The following is a 13,145-nucleotide window of genomic DNA, read 5'->3' as shown; positions in this document are numbered from 1 at the left end:
AATCGTCTACCTGGGTTTCTTCTCCTCCTTCTGTAACTCTGGTTTTTTTTTTTTTTTTTTTTTTCTTTTCCGTGTGTTCTTTTCTGGGTTTTCTTTAAAAGATGTTTTGCTTCTTGTCTGTTCTTATAATATTTTCTTTAAAAGAAGGGTTCTTTGAGGTTTGAGGTCTGATTACTTTGGGGTTGAAGAAGAAAGAGCAAGAAATTTTATTTCTCACAGAGACAATAAAAAGTAGAGAAGTGGAAACAGAGACAGAGATGGGAAGCTCTACAGGAGTTGGATTCATGGCAGTTTTTGCAGTTTCAGGGAGTGTTGCTCTGTTAACTCTTCAAGTTCATAAACGTCTCCTGTCTGATTTTATGAAGAAGGTTGAACTGGAGTTTCGGGGTATAGGTATGATCTTCTTCTTCTTCTTTTTCATCTCTGGTTTGCATTTTCTTTCTTGTGATTTCTTTCTTTTAGAATTCTTCAATCTCAGTTTTCTTTTCTTTGGAATTCATAGAAAGAAACATTCAAATTATTTTCTTTACATTTTTTTTTTTTTAATTACACCATATATACTCTGTTTTCCTGACAGAAAATTCATGCTAGAGCAATCAGAACATGACACTTGTCCTTTCAAGGGGTATATATAGTTTGAGTTTGTTAATTATCTACAACAGTATCAGTTAATAATTATTCTGATTATATACTTTTAGCTTAAGTTTGATTTAACTATCTAGTTACATAATTTGATAAAATCATCAAAATATCTATAAGATTATTTTTCGTTAATTTTTATGTTTAATTCTTATGAACATATTTTAAGTTTATTAATTTATTTATTTTGTTTATTTATAATAGGCACGTTAAAATGTCGGGCGAAGAAGAGGGTTCGATTCGCAGACGATGTGGTTGAGCCATCATCAAACAATAAAGAGTACAGAGAGAACCATATAAAAGCAATGCTATCAAAGGTCAACTGATTATAGAGTACAATGCACTCAAAGGCTGCTATGTATACAATTGTTAATACTATCAAGTTTCTTTTGGGTACTTTATCAGGAAAAAAAAAAAAGGTTTCTTTTGGGTATGAACTATAAAGTTTTTATAATTCAACAAAATTGCCCAAAAGAAATATATAGTTTTTAAAAATTTTAATTTTTTTTTCTTTTTTGTTTTTTGGTTTTTGTTTGGAGAGTTTGTTATCTTTAACATCTATGTATTTTGTATCCTTTACTCTATTTATTAAGGGCTTAATTCTTTATTTTCTTCATTAATTTTGTGTTTGGATTGGTGAATGAGTTTTGTGTTTGGGTTAGCAATTCTCAATCTCAACCCAACGACTACATGAAGCAGCTCATGTAATGAGTGGTATAGTAAAGCCCATCCTATTAAGTAAGTCTCAAGTTTGAATCTCTTGATCTTCACCAGCTTCCCTAGTCTTCTGTAAGATTATGATATAAGAAAGCAATTTTATTTTTCCAAACTAAAAGAGAAAGAGTCAGTGCCAAGTGAAAAATTCTCTAATTCTGACTGAGATCTTTGTCCTACTTCTCACCCTGTGATTCCCCAGTTGCTAAAAAAAGTAGTTAACTTGACTGGAATCACAAGTTTTCAATGATACCGACAATAACCTCACAAAACATCTATTCTACCACGTGTATTAAAATTTAAAATTTTGATTAACATTTTATCATAAAATTTCTTTACTCCTAAAAATCCATCACAATATCTTATTCAAGAAACATAGAATTTGAGACATATAGCTATCATTTAAGGGAAAGAATCAACTAGTTTGTTGATTCGATTGTTGGGTCTATACTAACTCTTAAAGGCATGTTTGGCCTGCTAAATACCTAAAGTCAAGAAATGCCTACCCATTTAGTCTAAAGTCTTGCCTTGTGGTCCTATGCAACTCACAAGACACACGGGTTGCTTCTGGGAATTCTGCCAAATTTTGCTTTACATTGAGAGAGAGAGAGAGCTTAAGGTTGTTCCTATGCTTGCTATTTAAGCGTGCCTTACAAAATTGCAAAAGTAGAATAGCAATAGAACACGCATTCTTGGAAACATGTAACATGCATTCATGAATGGCCTGTGGGTACCTTATCTTTTGTTTAAGGTACTAGATGCTTCACTTGTTCTTTTCGATGAAATCCATTTAAGGGTGAATGAGAGGAACATGACCCATCAATAACAATAACTTAGTTTTATCCCAACTAAATGACATCGAACATGTCAAGGTCAAGGTATTGTACGAAGAGGATAAACATATACAGTTCATACCATGTGAAGGGGCCTCTTAATATGGTCTGACCATTAAGAGCCCATGTGGTCCATGTGGAGGCATGCATCTCGTTCAGACCAATTATTGGATGGGAAGTTCCAGCTTTGGTTCAGCAATGTTTCCCAAACTTTCAGGTTTCATCTCCTTCTCTATATGGACCATAGTATGTAAGGATTTTCATCCTTGAGCGGCCGGTTTTGGTGGAGTAGTCTGTCTAAGGCGCTTTTCTTTTGGGGTTTGCTGTTTCTGCAGCTATTTTTTATGCCATCGTTGCTGAAGCCTTAGCAGTTCGTCAAACCCTTTCTCTTGCTGCTAATCGGGGTTTTCATTCCATCATTGTGGAAAGTGATACTTAATGGTGATCAATCTTCTTAAGCATCACTCAACCAATGTTCCTGGGAGAATCAATTAGAATTTAGAGGATTGTCTTTACCTTGTTTCTCGTTTTGCCAACATGGTATTACAACATTGTTATTGCGAGGGAAATTTTGTTGCAGATTCTCTTGCTACTTTTGGTTGTAATTCTACTGATTTGGTGTTTGAGAGTCCTCTCCCCCTGCTTTTTCTTCGCCTCTCCTTTTCGATGATTGTAATGGGTCCTCTCGACCTCACTATGTTTCTTTTAGAGCTTATGCTCATTTAGTATAAGTTTATTCCTCTACCAAAAAACAGGAAAATGTAAGGATTTTCATCCTTGTATTCAACATTTGAGAAGTCACCTCAAAGTTATCAAACGCACATGAGCATAAGGAGTGGGGTTTTTTTCTTTTTTGGCGTATCACAAGTGTTGGGGTGTTCTTTGTGTTTGGACACAAAGGCAATGCCATTAGGGAATATTATTTTTTCCATAAAATTATCAAACACACATGGACATCAAGGGGGTAGGTTTTTTGCATATCACAAGGGTTGGCACGTCTTCTATGTCTGGACAGTGGGGCCATGCAATCACAGAGTGTTCTTTTTCCCATAAAATTATCAAATGCACATGAGCATAAAAAAGGTGGGTTGTATTTATCACAAGGGCTGGGTCCTCCTCTGTGTCTAGACATAGGGCCACGTGACCAGAGAACTTTATTTTCCCCATAAAACTTCCTTGGATTTAATAAAAAGGGCAAAAGGGGTGTTGTTTGAGATCTTGGTTTCCAGTTAAGGCCCAGCCGACCTACAAGGGCTGTCTTGCTGATTGGTCCATGGGCCAGAGTAATTCCAGTGTGTTAAATTTATGCCCATGGACTATGTTTCGTGTGAATTCCTCCCACTCATAGTCATACCAAGGCACCATGACTGAATAATGGGCTGGGTCGGGTTTTCTTTAATTCTTTCCTATTTCTTTTTTAAAGTTTAAATTTTCTTAGGTGGGTTGAATTCTTTAATAAATACCAGACCCAGACCCACTAAATTTGAATTGGGCCAATAAGTAGAGTCAGATGAGCCCAGTTCTGAGCCATAACTGCAGGTGTGAATTGTGATCGGTGTCAATACCTAAACCAAACCGTTATACCATCCCGGACCTAGCCGATTGAATCTGGACCAAACCAAACCAAAGGCTTAATGGGTCGGTTTCAGTTTGGGAGATTGTAACCCCACCAACAAACCAAACCGCATCAGAAATGAACCTAAAACCAAACCAGCACTGACTCAAAACCCAAATCGAAACCGGTAGGAAACTGAAAAAAGTCCAAAATTCTTTAAAAACCAAGTTTTTTTTACATAGTTTTGTATAGAAAATCAAATCCAAACTAGAAAAAAAAAATCAAAACTAAACCGATTGCAAACTTGATACAAGAAACCAAAACCAAATTAAAACCAAACTGCATCAAAACCGAAATCAGAATTTCCTTATTGATTCAGTTTCAATTTCACCATTTCTACACCAAAAACGATTCAACTCAAGCAAAACAGGGCCGAACCCACCCGTTGACACCCTATTGGTAGATATTGTATAAATAAGATCAAAATAGAATGGATACTCAGTTTGGAATCCACCGATCCTGATTCCAATCAACTCTAATTTTTCATAGACAAAGTTCTAACCGAGTTAGGCTGAACCCAATTGCGTTTGACCAAGTTCGGCCCATTTCAAGACGGTTCGAATAATTCTGAGCCGATTCAAATTGGAATCAATGGAAGCGATGTGGTACCCAATTCCAAGTTTTAAAAACTTGCAGCGGTGATTTATGTGAGTGTGGCTCTTGCTTCAATGTGAGGGCTAATCAGAGCGCTTATGAAAAACATCATCAGGGGTGGGATTTTTATCTTTCAAAGTTGATGGATCAATCATTTCATAAGAGTTTATATTTGAGTGCAAGAGCCATGCTCTCGAATATGCTTATTTTTTCCAAGATATGTATGGAGAATATTATGTTGTCTGACTTTTGATTCGTAATTAGATGATGATGTAAGCAATATATCCATCAATTTCAAGTCTTAAAAAAATTGCCATATGGTTACACAAAATTGCTTTAATTGTAATGGTTTCTATGTTTTACATTATTAAATAAATATAAAATTGAATATTCTCTTTAAATATTGGAGGGGATTTCTAACTTAATGTAAAATAAAGGGTTACCTACGTTGCACATAAATTTCTTACCATGTACCAAGCTAGATGCGGCTAAAATTTTCTGGGTTAGTAAACACCAATTGAAGGTCCCCTTATTCGTGTGTTAAATTTCAGCCTAGATAAAATTGACAAAATTGTAAAAATACAACTATGCATACAAATTTTAGGATGATATATGATCGCATTTGAATCCAAAATTAGATAAATAATCCATTTAAAACATATTTTAAGTATCCAATTGTCAAAATTATCACATAACTAATATGACAACTAAATGTATAGCAGATAATTTTATTAAAATATATATATATATATATATTACACATCAATTGGCAAAACTATGATTAAATATCACATCAAGATCTTCAATGCAATACCTTTATATCTTAATAAGGGTCACTTTAGTATTTTAATTTCTATATGATTGATGAAATTAATATTGTAATTGTGCACATCAATTGACAAAGATCTAATGATGAGAAGTCATCATAAAGTTTGACCTAGTTCTTCTAAGGGTTCCAAAAAAACTGGGCCGTGGGGGTTCCAGGACTAATGAATCATTGAAGATGGACTAGCTTTTCAAGCAACCAAGAGGTCAATTAAAATATCAAATAATACTAATCCAAATCTCTAATCCTTATCTTTGAATTTGATTATACGCCTTCTCGTGATATATATATATATATATATATCAATTGCTCCAAATGATTAAAGATGATCAATGCAAGAATATTCTAACTGAGCTAGTTTGTTTATTATAATTGTGATGCTTGGTCTGGGTTGTTTTACCAATCCCTCAAACCAGCTCAAGTTGAATCTCTTTTAATTCAAGAAAACTTAATATGAATTTAAAATGTATTTTGAAATTTGATTATTTTTCTAATTTTTTTCTTTAAACTATATTCAAAACTCATATTCTATTCCTAAAATATCAACAAAATAAGAAGAAAATGGTTATTTAGATGGATCCACGTCATGAAATAAAATTGTAAAGAGTGATAGTATAAAATTTTTTTTTTTTAGTAAAATCAAAATTCAGCTATTTAATACATAATTTGATAGATTTATAGTTGCATTAATTAATTAAGAAAAATGAATGATACCAAATTGATAAGGAATTTGGTGGAACAATTTAAATTTGGTCCTATGAATTTCAATTCGGTTCAATTGATGTGGTCACATTTTAACATTAAGCGGAACCATTCATTCCTCTGCTTCGTACTTCTTCAATCAAACCCTATAGTGATCCGTGACGATATATATGTCATAGCCTTATAGGTAGATTTTGAGACCATACTAAAGCTCAAATCTAATCACTTTTGGCCTGACTAGTCTCGTGAGCCCATACTTAGTCTCGCGAGTCCATATTGGCCCCACAAACCGCATGGATCGGGTCATATCAGGGTTAAATGAGAACCATTTAACTTTCGATGAAACCAGTGAAGAGCACTAAACACCTCTGTGTGAGTGGCCCAAGGCGTGCCTAGTGAGAGTTGAATTTATAACATCTGAGTTTACGGCTCGTATCAAGTTCGTTGCTCACCAACTGTGTTACCCCATTGGATTACTTTCCCTCTCTTCATCATCATTAAATTATTACTATAAAAAATTATTATTAAATATGCTAATTTAAAGAAAATATACATATATATCCTTACCATGGAGTGCATTTTTCTCACATTATTTTCTTATGGAAAGAAAAAACCTAGAAGGTAGTGTAGTCCTTGGACTCAAATCTTTTACGGTAAGCGGTGAGTGGCAATGAGGATCCACCGACTGGGAGAGCCCCGGCATGCACCCTGTGTTTGGCTCCTTATGCCTCCTCACATTGGATTTTTGTGCGTGATTATGTGTCACCCATACATGGCAGTTACAAAATGATCACCCCATCACTCATGAAGAGTGAAAATTCGTGCTCATATTGATACTCTTATTAGTGCTACCATTGGCCACATACTAGTATAAAGGCCATGTTTCCTTTTAGGGAATTCTCTCCCATTTTATATATTTTAATTTATAATTAAATTTATTCTTTATATAAAATATTATTTTAAATATGTGAGTTCCTTGTATATTCTTTTTACACAGATATCACTGGAAACCATAAAAACAAAAAATCGAAAAATATAACTGAAAAGATAACGTGGTCCTTACATCAATATGAGAATCAATGAGAATGCACGCTAAAATATCTATAGTGATAAAATTTCCATTTTCCATAAGTGGGCCAGTCATTTTCCCTCCTTATATATGGGTGTGGGGGCCACGCTGCGTTTTATATATATACACTTCTGTTTTCCATCCTCTTTTTATAATAAGTAAGGGAATATCCTCTCACCAACTCCTCCATTATATTTCTTTATTGCGAGATCGTGGGACTTGTGCCGTTATGTAGTAGGTTCACTATTTCACCGACGTCAGATAGGAATCAGTATCCGTAACTGTAATTGACATGATTCTAGTGAAGATCGGTGGTCCTAATCTAACGGTTAAAACGTATCGATATCTCCAATGACCTCTCGCTGACTCACTTCTGTTGCCACAATGAGCAAATATTTATTATACCCATTTATTATTATTATTATTATTATTATTATTTAAATCAGAGTTCGTTTCAGTTTCCCTCTCTATATCTGTTTCTCTGTTTCACATTGACGAAAACAGTTCAATACGCGTTTCTGCGTTAGGGGATTTGGGAGAATTTTTACAAGTGGAGAAATCATCACCGGTCCAATAGAGAGTTTCACGGCGGAGGAACCGACGGAATCCGGCGGTTTCGGGGTGGGTATAAAGAGTGGGAAGAGTTGGATCAAGAGTCTGCGTTGTCCTCTTGTAACAACTGTGTGCCACTCTGGGGTGGGGTGGAGACCGCTGCTAATATGGAGATCTCTCTTCTTTAACATTAGGTCTTCCTCTTAATCCCTCCATTCTCTGGGATTAAGAAGAAGATTATTGACAGAACCTGCTTGATTCGGGATTTGGAAATCATCCAATCGATCGTCGTGGTCTCCCGGGAAATCTCCAAGATTAGAAGGATTTGAATCTTCTTTCATTTCTAATTGCAGGAATCCCCGCACAGTTCAGCCCCGTAGGAAGTGGTATTGGGTTAAGATTCTTTCCAACCATGACTCGAGAGATCGTGCTCCGCCACCATTCCCTGAACCGACGACGCCAACCATTGCTAGCGAGCCAGCAGTCAGCGAGGAAAGAGAATTTGCGATTAGGGGAAGTCGCCGGTGGGACGGCGGCAGAGTGCGCCGCCGTATGTTGCTGTTGCCCATGTGGGCTGGTGAACCTTTTTGTCCTGGCCGTGTACAAGTTACCTGCGGGGCTTTGTAGGAAAGCGTTGCATAAGGAGAAGAAGCCGCTGAGTTTCAAGAGCGGTCTCCTTACGCAGAGGCGTAGATGCATGTGCGATTTCCAAGAGAAGGAGGTTCACATACCTCCTGTATCAACAGAATCCAAGCTTTCCACAGCTTCGAAAATTCCAGATAACGATGACCCATCGGTCAAGAAGGTTCTAGAATTGGAAAAGGAGATGTGGGATAGCTTCTACGGTACAGGTTTCTGGAGAAGCCCTTCCCAGAGACAGTAGAGATCATCCAATCCATCGCTTCTCATTCTCATTCTCATTCTTCCAATTGTCTCTTCCTCTGTTTCTTCTTGGTCTTCTTCTTCTTCCTTTTCTTCGTTTCTTCGAAAGTTGTTAATGGATGTGATGTGGGTAATGTGTGGTTGAAACATGAAAGAGTGAATTTTTTTTTTTCAAATGTACAGAAGGTAGGAATTGGGAAGGGGGCTTAAAGCAAGCAATTAGAATTCGATGATGGATTATGTTCCATGTAAACTTTTCCATATCATCTCAGGGGTTGAGGCTTTTTCCTTCAAGAATTTAAGATGCTCATTCAAATTTCTGCTTCCAACGGTTAAGAGGAATGAATGTCCTTTGTAATTTGTTCTTAACTGTGTTGTTTATATTAATTAATTAATTTTATCTGTCTCTGTCGTTTCGGGATCTCAATTTCCCAGGAAAGAGTGGAACACAAATTTTTTTTTATTAACCTTGTCATAGTTTCTCTCTCTCTAGATCTTTTATTTTTTTATAAGATGAAATAAATTTAGGAAAGAAGAACGGCATCTTGAAAATTCCATCTTGATGCCCTTGCTCATTCTCATTGGCTCAGTGATTAGGCGGGGATCTCTTGCCCTAAAATTTATTGTCTCTTGAGATTTCTTTGTGCATCGGATATATAATTTAAATAAAAATTGTCATTATAAGGTTACATACAAAACTTCCTACCTAAAATCAATTATCTTGAATGAATCTTCGTTTCAGAATCTTAACCATAGTGTCTCTGAATGTACACTTTGACATTGCTCATAATTTAATCAAAGCATAAAATGTATCAACATAATCTAAAAATATGATACTTTTTCTCGAAAAAAATTCCTTCATCAATCATAGTCGATGTGAAAGTGCTTATCTTTGATCTTTCTACCCAAAAAAAGAAAAGGAAAGTGAAGGAGAGGGGTCAAACGGAGTGTCTTGATTGTTGGAATTCCAAGCCAAAAAAGATCACCGATGTGCCAATGATAGTAGTTTATTAATATGAATTTATTATTTTGTATGAAAATGATAAAATTATTTTCATTTTAGCGTTTATTTATATATTGGATGTAACTGTTCATCAATGTAAATAGGGCTCATTCTTTGCCATACTCTAGGATGCATTTGAGAAATCTTCCTAGACCTCAGGTTGGGCTTGAGCCAACTCTTTGGAATACTCCTTCATTTTATCATACCTAATGCCAAAATATTTATGGGTTTATATATCATTTTATGTGATAAATCATATTAAGTTTCTTTTCCAATTGATATTCCTTAAGGTGTCAAATAATTTATAACTTTTCTTTTTTGTATTTTTTTAATTTAAAACACATTTTATTTTATTTCAATAAGGATAGATCATATCATTACATATATAGATCCGAAAAAAGATTAAAGACAATAACAAATCATTTTGAAATTATTTTGAAAACCCTTTTTTACTTTTGATTTAAAGAACTTCCAATAATTAGCAGAGTTAGAGGGGTGGGCTTTTGGGCCGAACAAATTGTTTCCTGACTGGGCCTCATCATTAATTGAATGGTGTATGGATGGTTTGGGCTTAATCAAGTGAGCCCACTGTCTAATCAAATTATCTTCACCCAATTGAGGGTCATAATTCTCTTCCTTCATAGAGTCCTACTCAAGACAGAAAATCTCTTCTCAGTAGTAGGTGAAGAGAAACTAGGTCCTTGGACCAAGAGAGAGAGAGAGAGAGAGATTTGTACCAACCTATCTTTAATTCTCATAGAGAGCTAGAGATGTTGACAAATTCAGGTTAGATAAACCCTTATAGAAAGCTAATTAAAAAGAGAATGTCAAGAGAAATGCCCCATGTCCAGATTCCAAACAACCCATTAGGCCATTGCCCATCCCCTCTTCTATCATTCTACCTTTGCCCTGTTCAATGTGTCACCTACCAAATTAACAAAAATTTGTTCTCTTTCAATTATTTGATTTTTTTGTGAGACCCTAAAGCATTAAAGAGGACGTGAAGGCCTCATCCATCGCTATCATCCATAAGAAGACCCTTAATCAAGCATTTCTTCTTCTAAGTTTCAATGTTAGTCATGAAACAAGACCACCTCCTTATGTCCCACCCATCCCCCCTCTCCACTTATCGTTTTCATTGTCGACGAAATCTCATCCACCATTAAAAGGGAATTAAATCGAACCAAATCAAATAGAATCCAATCAAATCGAACGATTGAGACATGGGCAGAGTCCTCCACGAAAGGGTGGATGTGGGATTGACCAAGTCAATGTTTCTAATCTCATGTGAATCAAATGTTACAATCTCTAATTAAAAAACTACACTATAGTTGGTGAACTTGTAATTCATGTTGAAGCCAACCACAATTATTTAATAAAGATGCCCTATGCTCCCATGAACGATCCACAACCACAAGGATACCATATAACATTGCATGATTGCATCTGAGAGGGTGAGATGCCCACTCAAAACTTGTCGTGCTTAGTGGATCTTTTTCTCCCTTTGCCTTTTATTCAATTTGGCTGGCTTCATCCTTTAAGCAAGCAAGGTTTTAGGGTTTGTTTGTTTGTTTGTTTGTTTTCTAAAATGCCTTCATGCTAGTGGGGACTATATAGAATTGGTCTTTATTCCATTGTTGTAAGCATATGAAACAAAATATTTTCACAATAATTAGGCAATCACTCTCATGTAGGACCCTTTATTGTTATTATGTGGTACTATTATATAGGGGTAATTTGGGGGATTGTGGAGGATGATTGATTTGGTAAGATTCCCCTCTTTACTTGGAGGTTCTTTCTTTTGTATATTTAATCCAAGGAGATTTTCTGGTGACTTGGTGACTGTTTTGAGGATTACAATTTTATTTGAAGATCTCTAAAACCTAAAGACCCATCCCGACTTATAAGCCTCAACTAATATTTGTTAAGAAATAGATATAGATCATTTTGTAAAACCTTAGGATATAGTTCTATGTACATATAAACCCCAATTGTCTTCAAAGTATGACAAACGATATGTGATAGAAAACGCCCAATCCTAATACCACCCCCTTTCAAAAAATAAAATAAAATTGATAGTCATTGCTCCTTAACTATAATGTTGGGGTAAAGTTTTCTCCACTTACCACCTAGGTATTTTTGTGTCTAGTTTTTCAAATTGTAAGGAAGAACAGATAAGTGGACGCATGTTTTGGTTCACTTATATAATCTTTAAGGTTAAGTCTATATTTCTAAACCCTAAACCAAATATTGATCAGATTTGAGTTCCTAATAATTACTCTAGACCTTAGCAATGGAGTAGGGTTCATCAAATGATTTTGTAATTAGGTACCCAATAGTGACTAATAGACAATTGAATTGCTGTAACAAAAAAGGTCCACAGGGCTGACGTAAGAGAATGATACAAATGATTTATAGTAGAGGTTCATCATTTGTAAGGATGGCTTCGATCTATCATGGACGTACAAAACTTCAACAATCATAGACTTAAATCAACACCAGCATAACCTTGAATATAGATGGAATTACATCCTTGCATAGAATAAGTTCGATATCACAGTCTTAATGATATTTTTTATTTACATATTATGCTTGAATGAAAATGTACATATATTTCCCTTCGTATAATGAAAATATACATAAATTACCTTATTCAATGAACTTAAAATATAAGCTAGAAAGCAAAGAAATGATATCTTGGACAATTGCATTTTTTTTTTTTTGGGAGAGAGGAAAGTAACGACCAAGAGATTCGAAATATCTCATGATCAGCATGGGTATTTTACATAACAACTACAACAATTATGGTGGCCCAACCGTTCCCAATCTATCACACAACTTTTTTGGGAAGCGAGAAGAACTTTTGAGCAAACAACAATTAAATAAATAAATGAACAAAACAAACAAATAATCATGTATTAAATATAATGAAGGCTGCTTTAATAGCTTGCCAGTTGGTCTCTACTTATTTTCCTCAAAAAAACACACGTTGGTTCCCATTTAGGCTCCCACCTATTGGAATATGACAAAAATAATTCAACCCCACCCCCAACCTTTCTAATAAAAGTGTATTAAAAAATATATAAATCTTTTAGGCATGGATTATTGATTTTTACCACGTCTATCCCACATTCCCACTACACTATGAAGAGGATCATGCATAGAAATATTAAATTTGTCACCCACCTTCATTATACATACCATTGTATTGTATATTTATCAATTTTTGGGTCTTCAATTTAATTTTAAATATTATTTATTTAGCAATTTTTGAATACTTAATTTTTCGATATAGTTTTTTGGTTCAAGTCTAGCGCATGAACAGACGATATAAGAAAAGGGAAAAGGGAAAAGGAAACAGTTTTTATAGATCCATATTGGGTGGAGTCTTCATCCACAAATCTACCATTATGATATATAGCATGTTTCTTCTTATATGTTGAAAGTTTGAAATGAGTCCAATCCAAATACATTAATAATGAAGGTGAATGAAGCTTTAATCTTAAGCAAAGAAGGATGTGCAACCTTTATTAGGATGTGGGAAAAGAGAGGGGAAAGTATTATGCAATAAAAAGTGATAATATAATGCGTTGAGTATATTCAAATTTATTTTATGATTCTCGAGATAAATAGACATTTACCTCGTTTTTCCCTTATAATTCAAAATCCCTAATTTACCCCTATTCCCCTTCCCTTTTTCATTTTTTTTTTTTTTT

General features: G+C 34.9%; 1 protein-coding gene across 1 annotated transcript; it reads left to right on the top strand.

Moving 5' to 3' along the window:
* Positions 1 to 7,956: 7,956 nt before the first annotated feature.
* Positions 7,957 to 8,427, top strand: LOC122086730. Its single transcript, XM_042655708.1, has one exon. The coding sequence runs from the start codon at positions 7,957 to 7,959 to the stop codon at positions 8,425 to 8,427; it is 471 nt and encodes a 156-aa protein (XP_042511642.1).
* The last annotated feature ends 4,718 nt before the right edge of the window (positions 8,428 to 13,145 follow it).

The sequence above is a fragment of the Macadamia integrifolia genome, chromosome 8 (genome assembly GCF_013358625.1).
Source record: "Macadamia integrifolia cultivar HAES 741 chromosome 8, SCU_Mint_v3, whole genome shotgun sequence".
Taxonomy (NCBI): Eukaryota; Viridiplantae; Streptophyta; class Magnoliopsida; order Proteales; family Proteaceae; genus Macadamia; species Macadamia integrifolia.
Note: the sequence above shows the minus strand (reverse complement) of the source record. Positions and strands in the feature narration are given on the sequence as shown.

Bases quoted from the DNA above. Each gene is read 5' to 3' on its own strand.
- LOC122086730 (XM_042655708.1), top strand. From the start codon at position 7,957: ATGACTCGAGAGATCGTGCTCCGCCACCATTCCCTGAACCGACGACGC.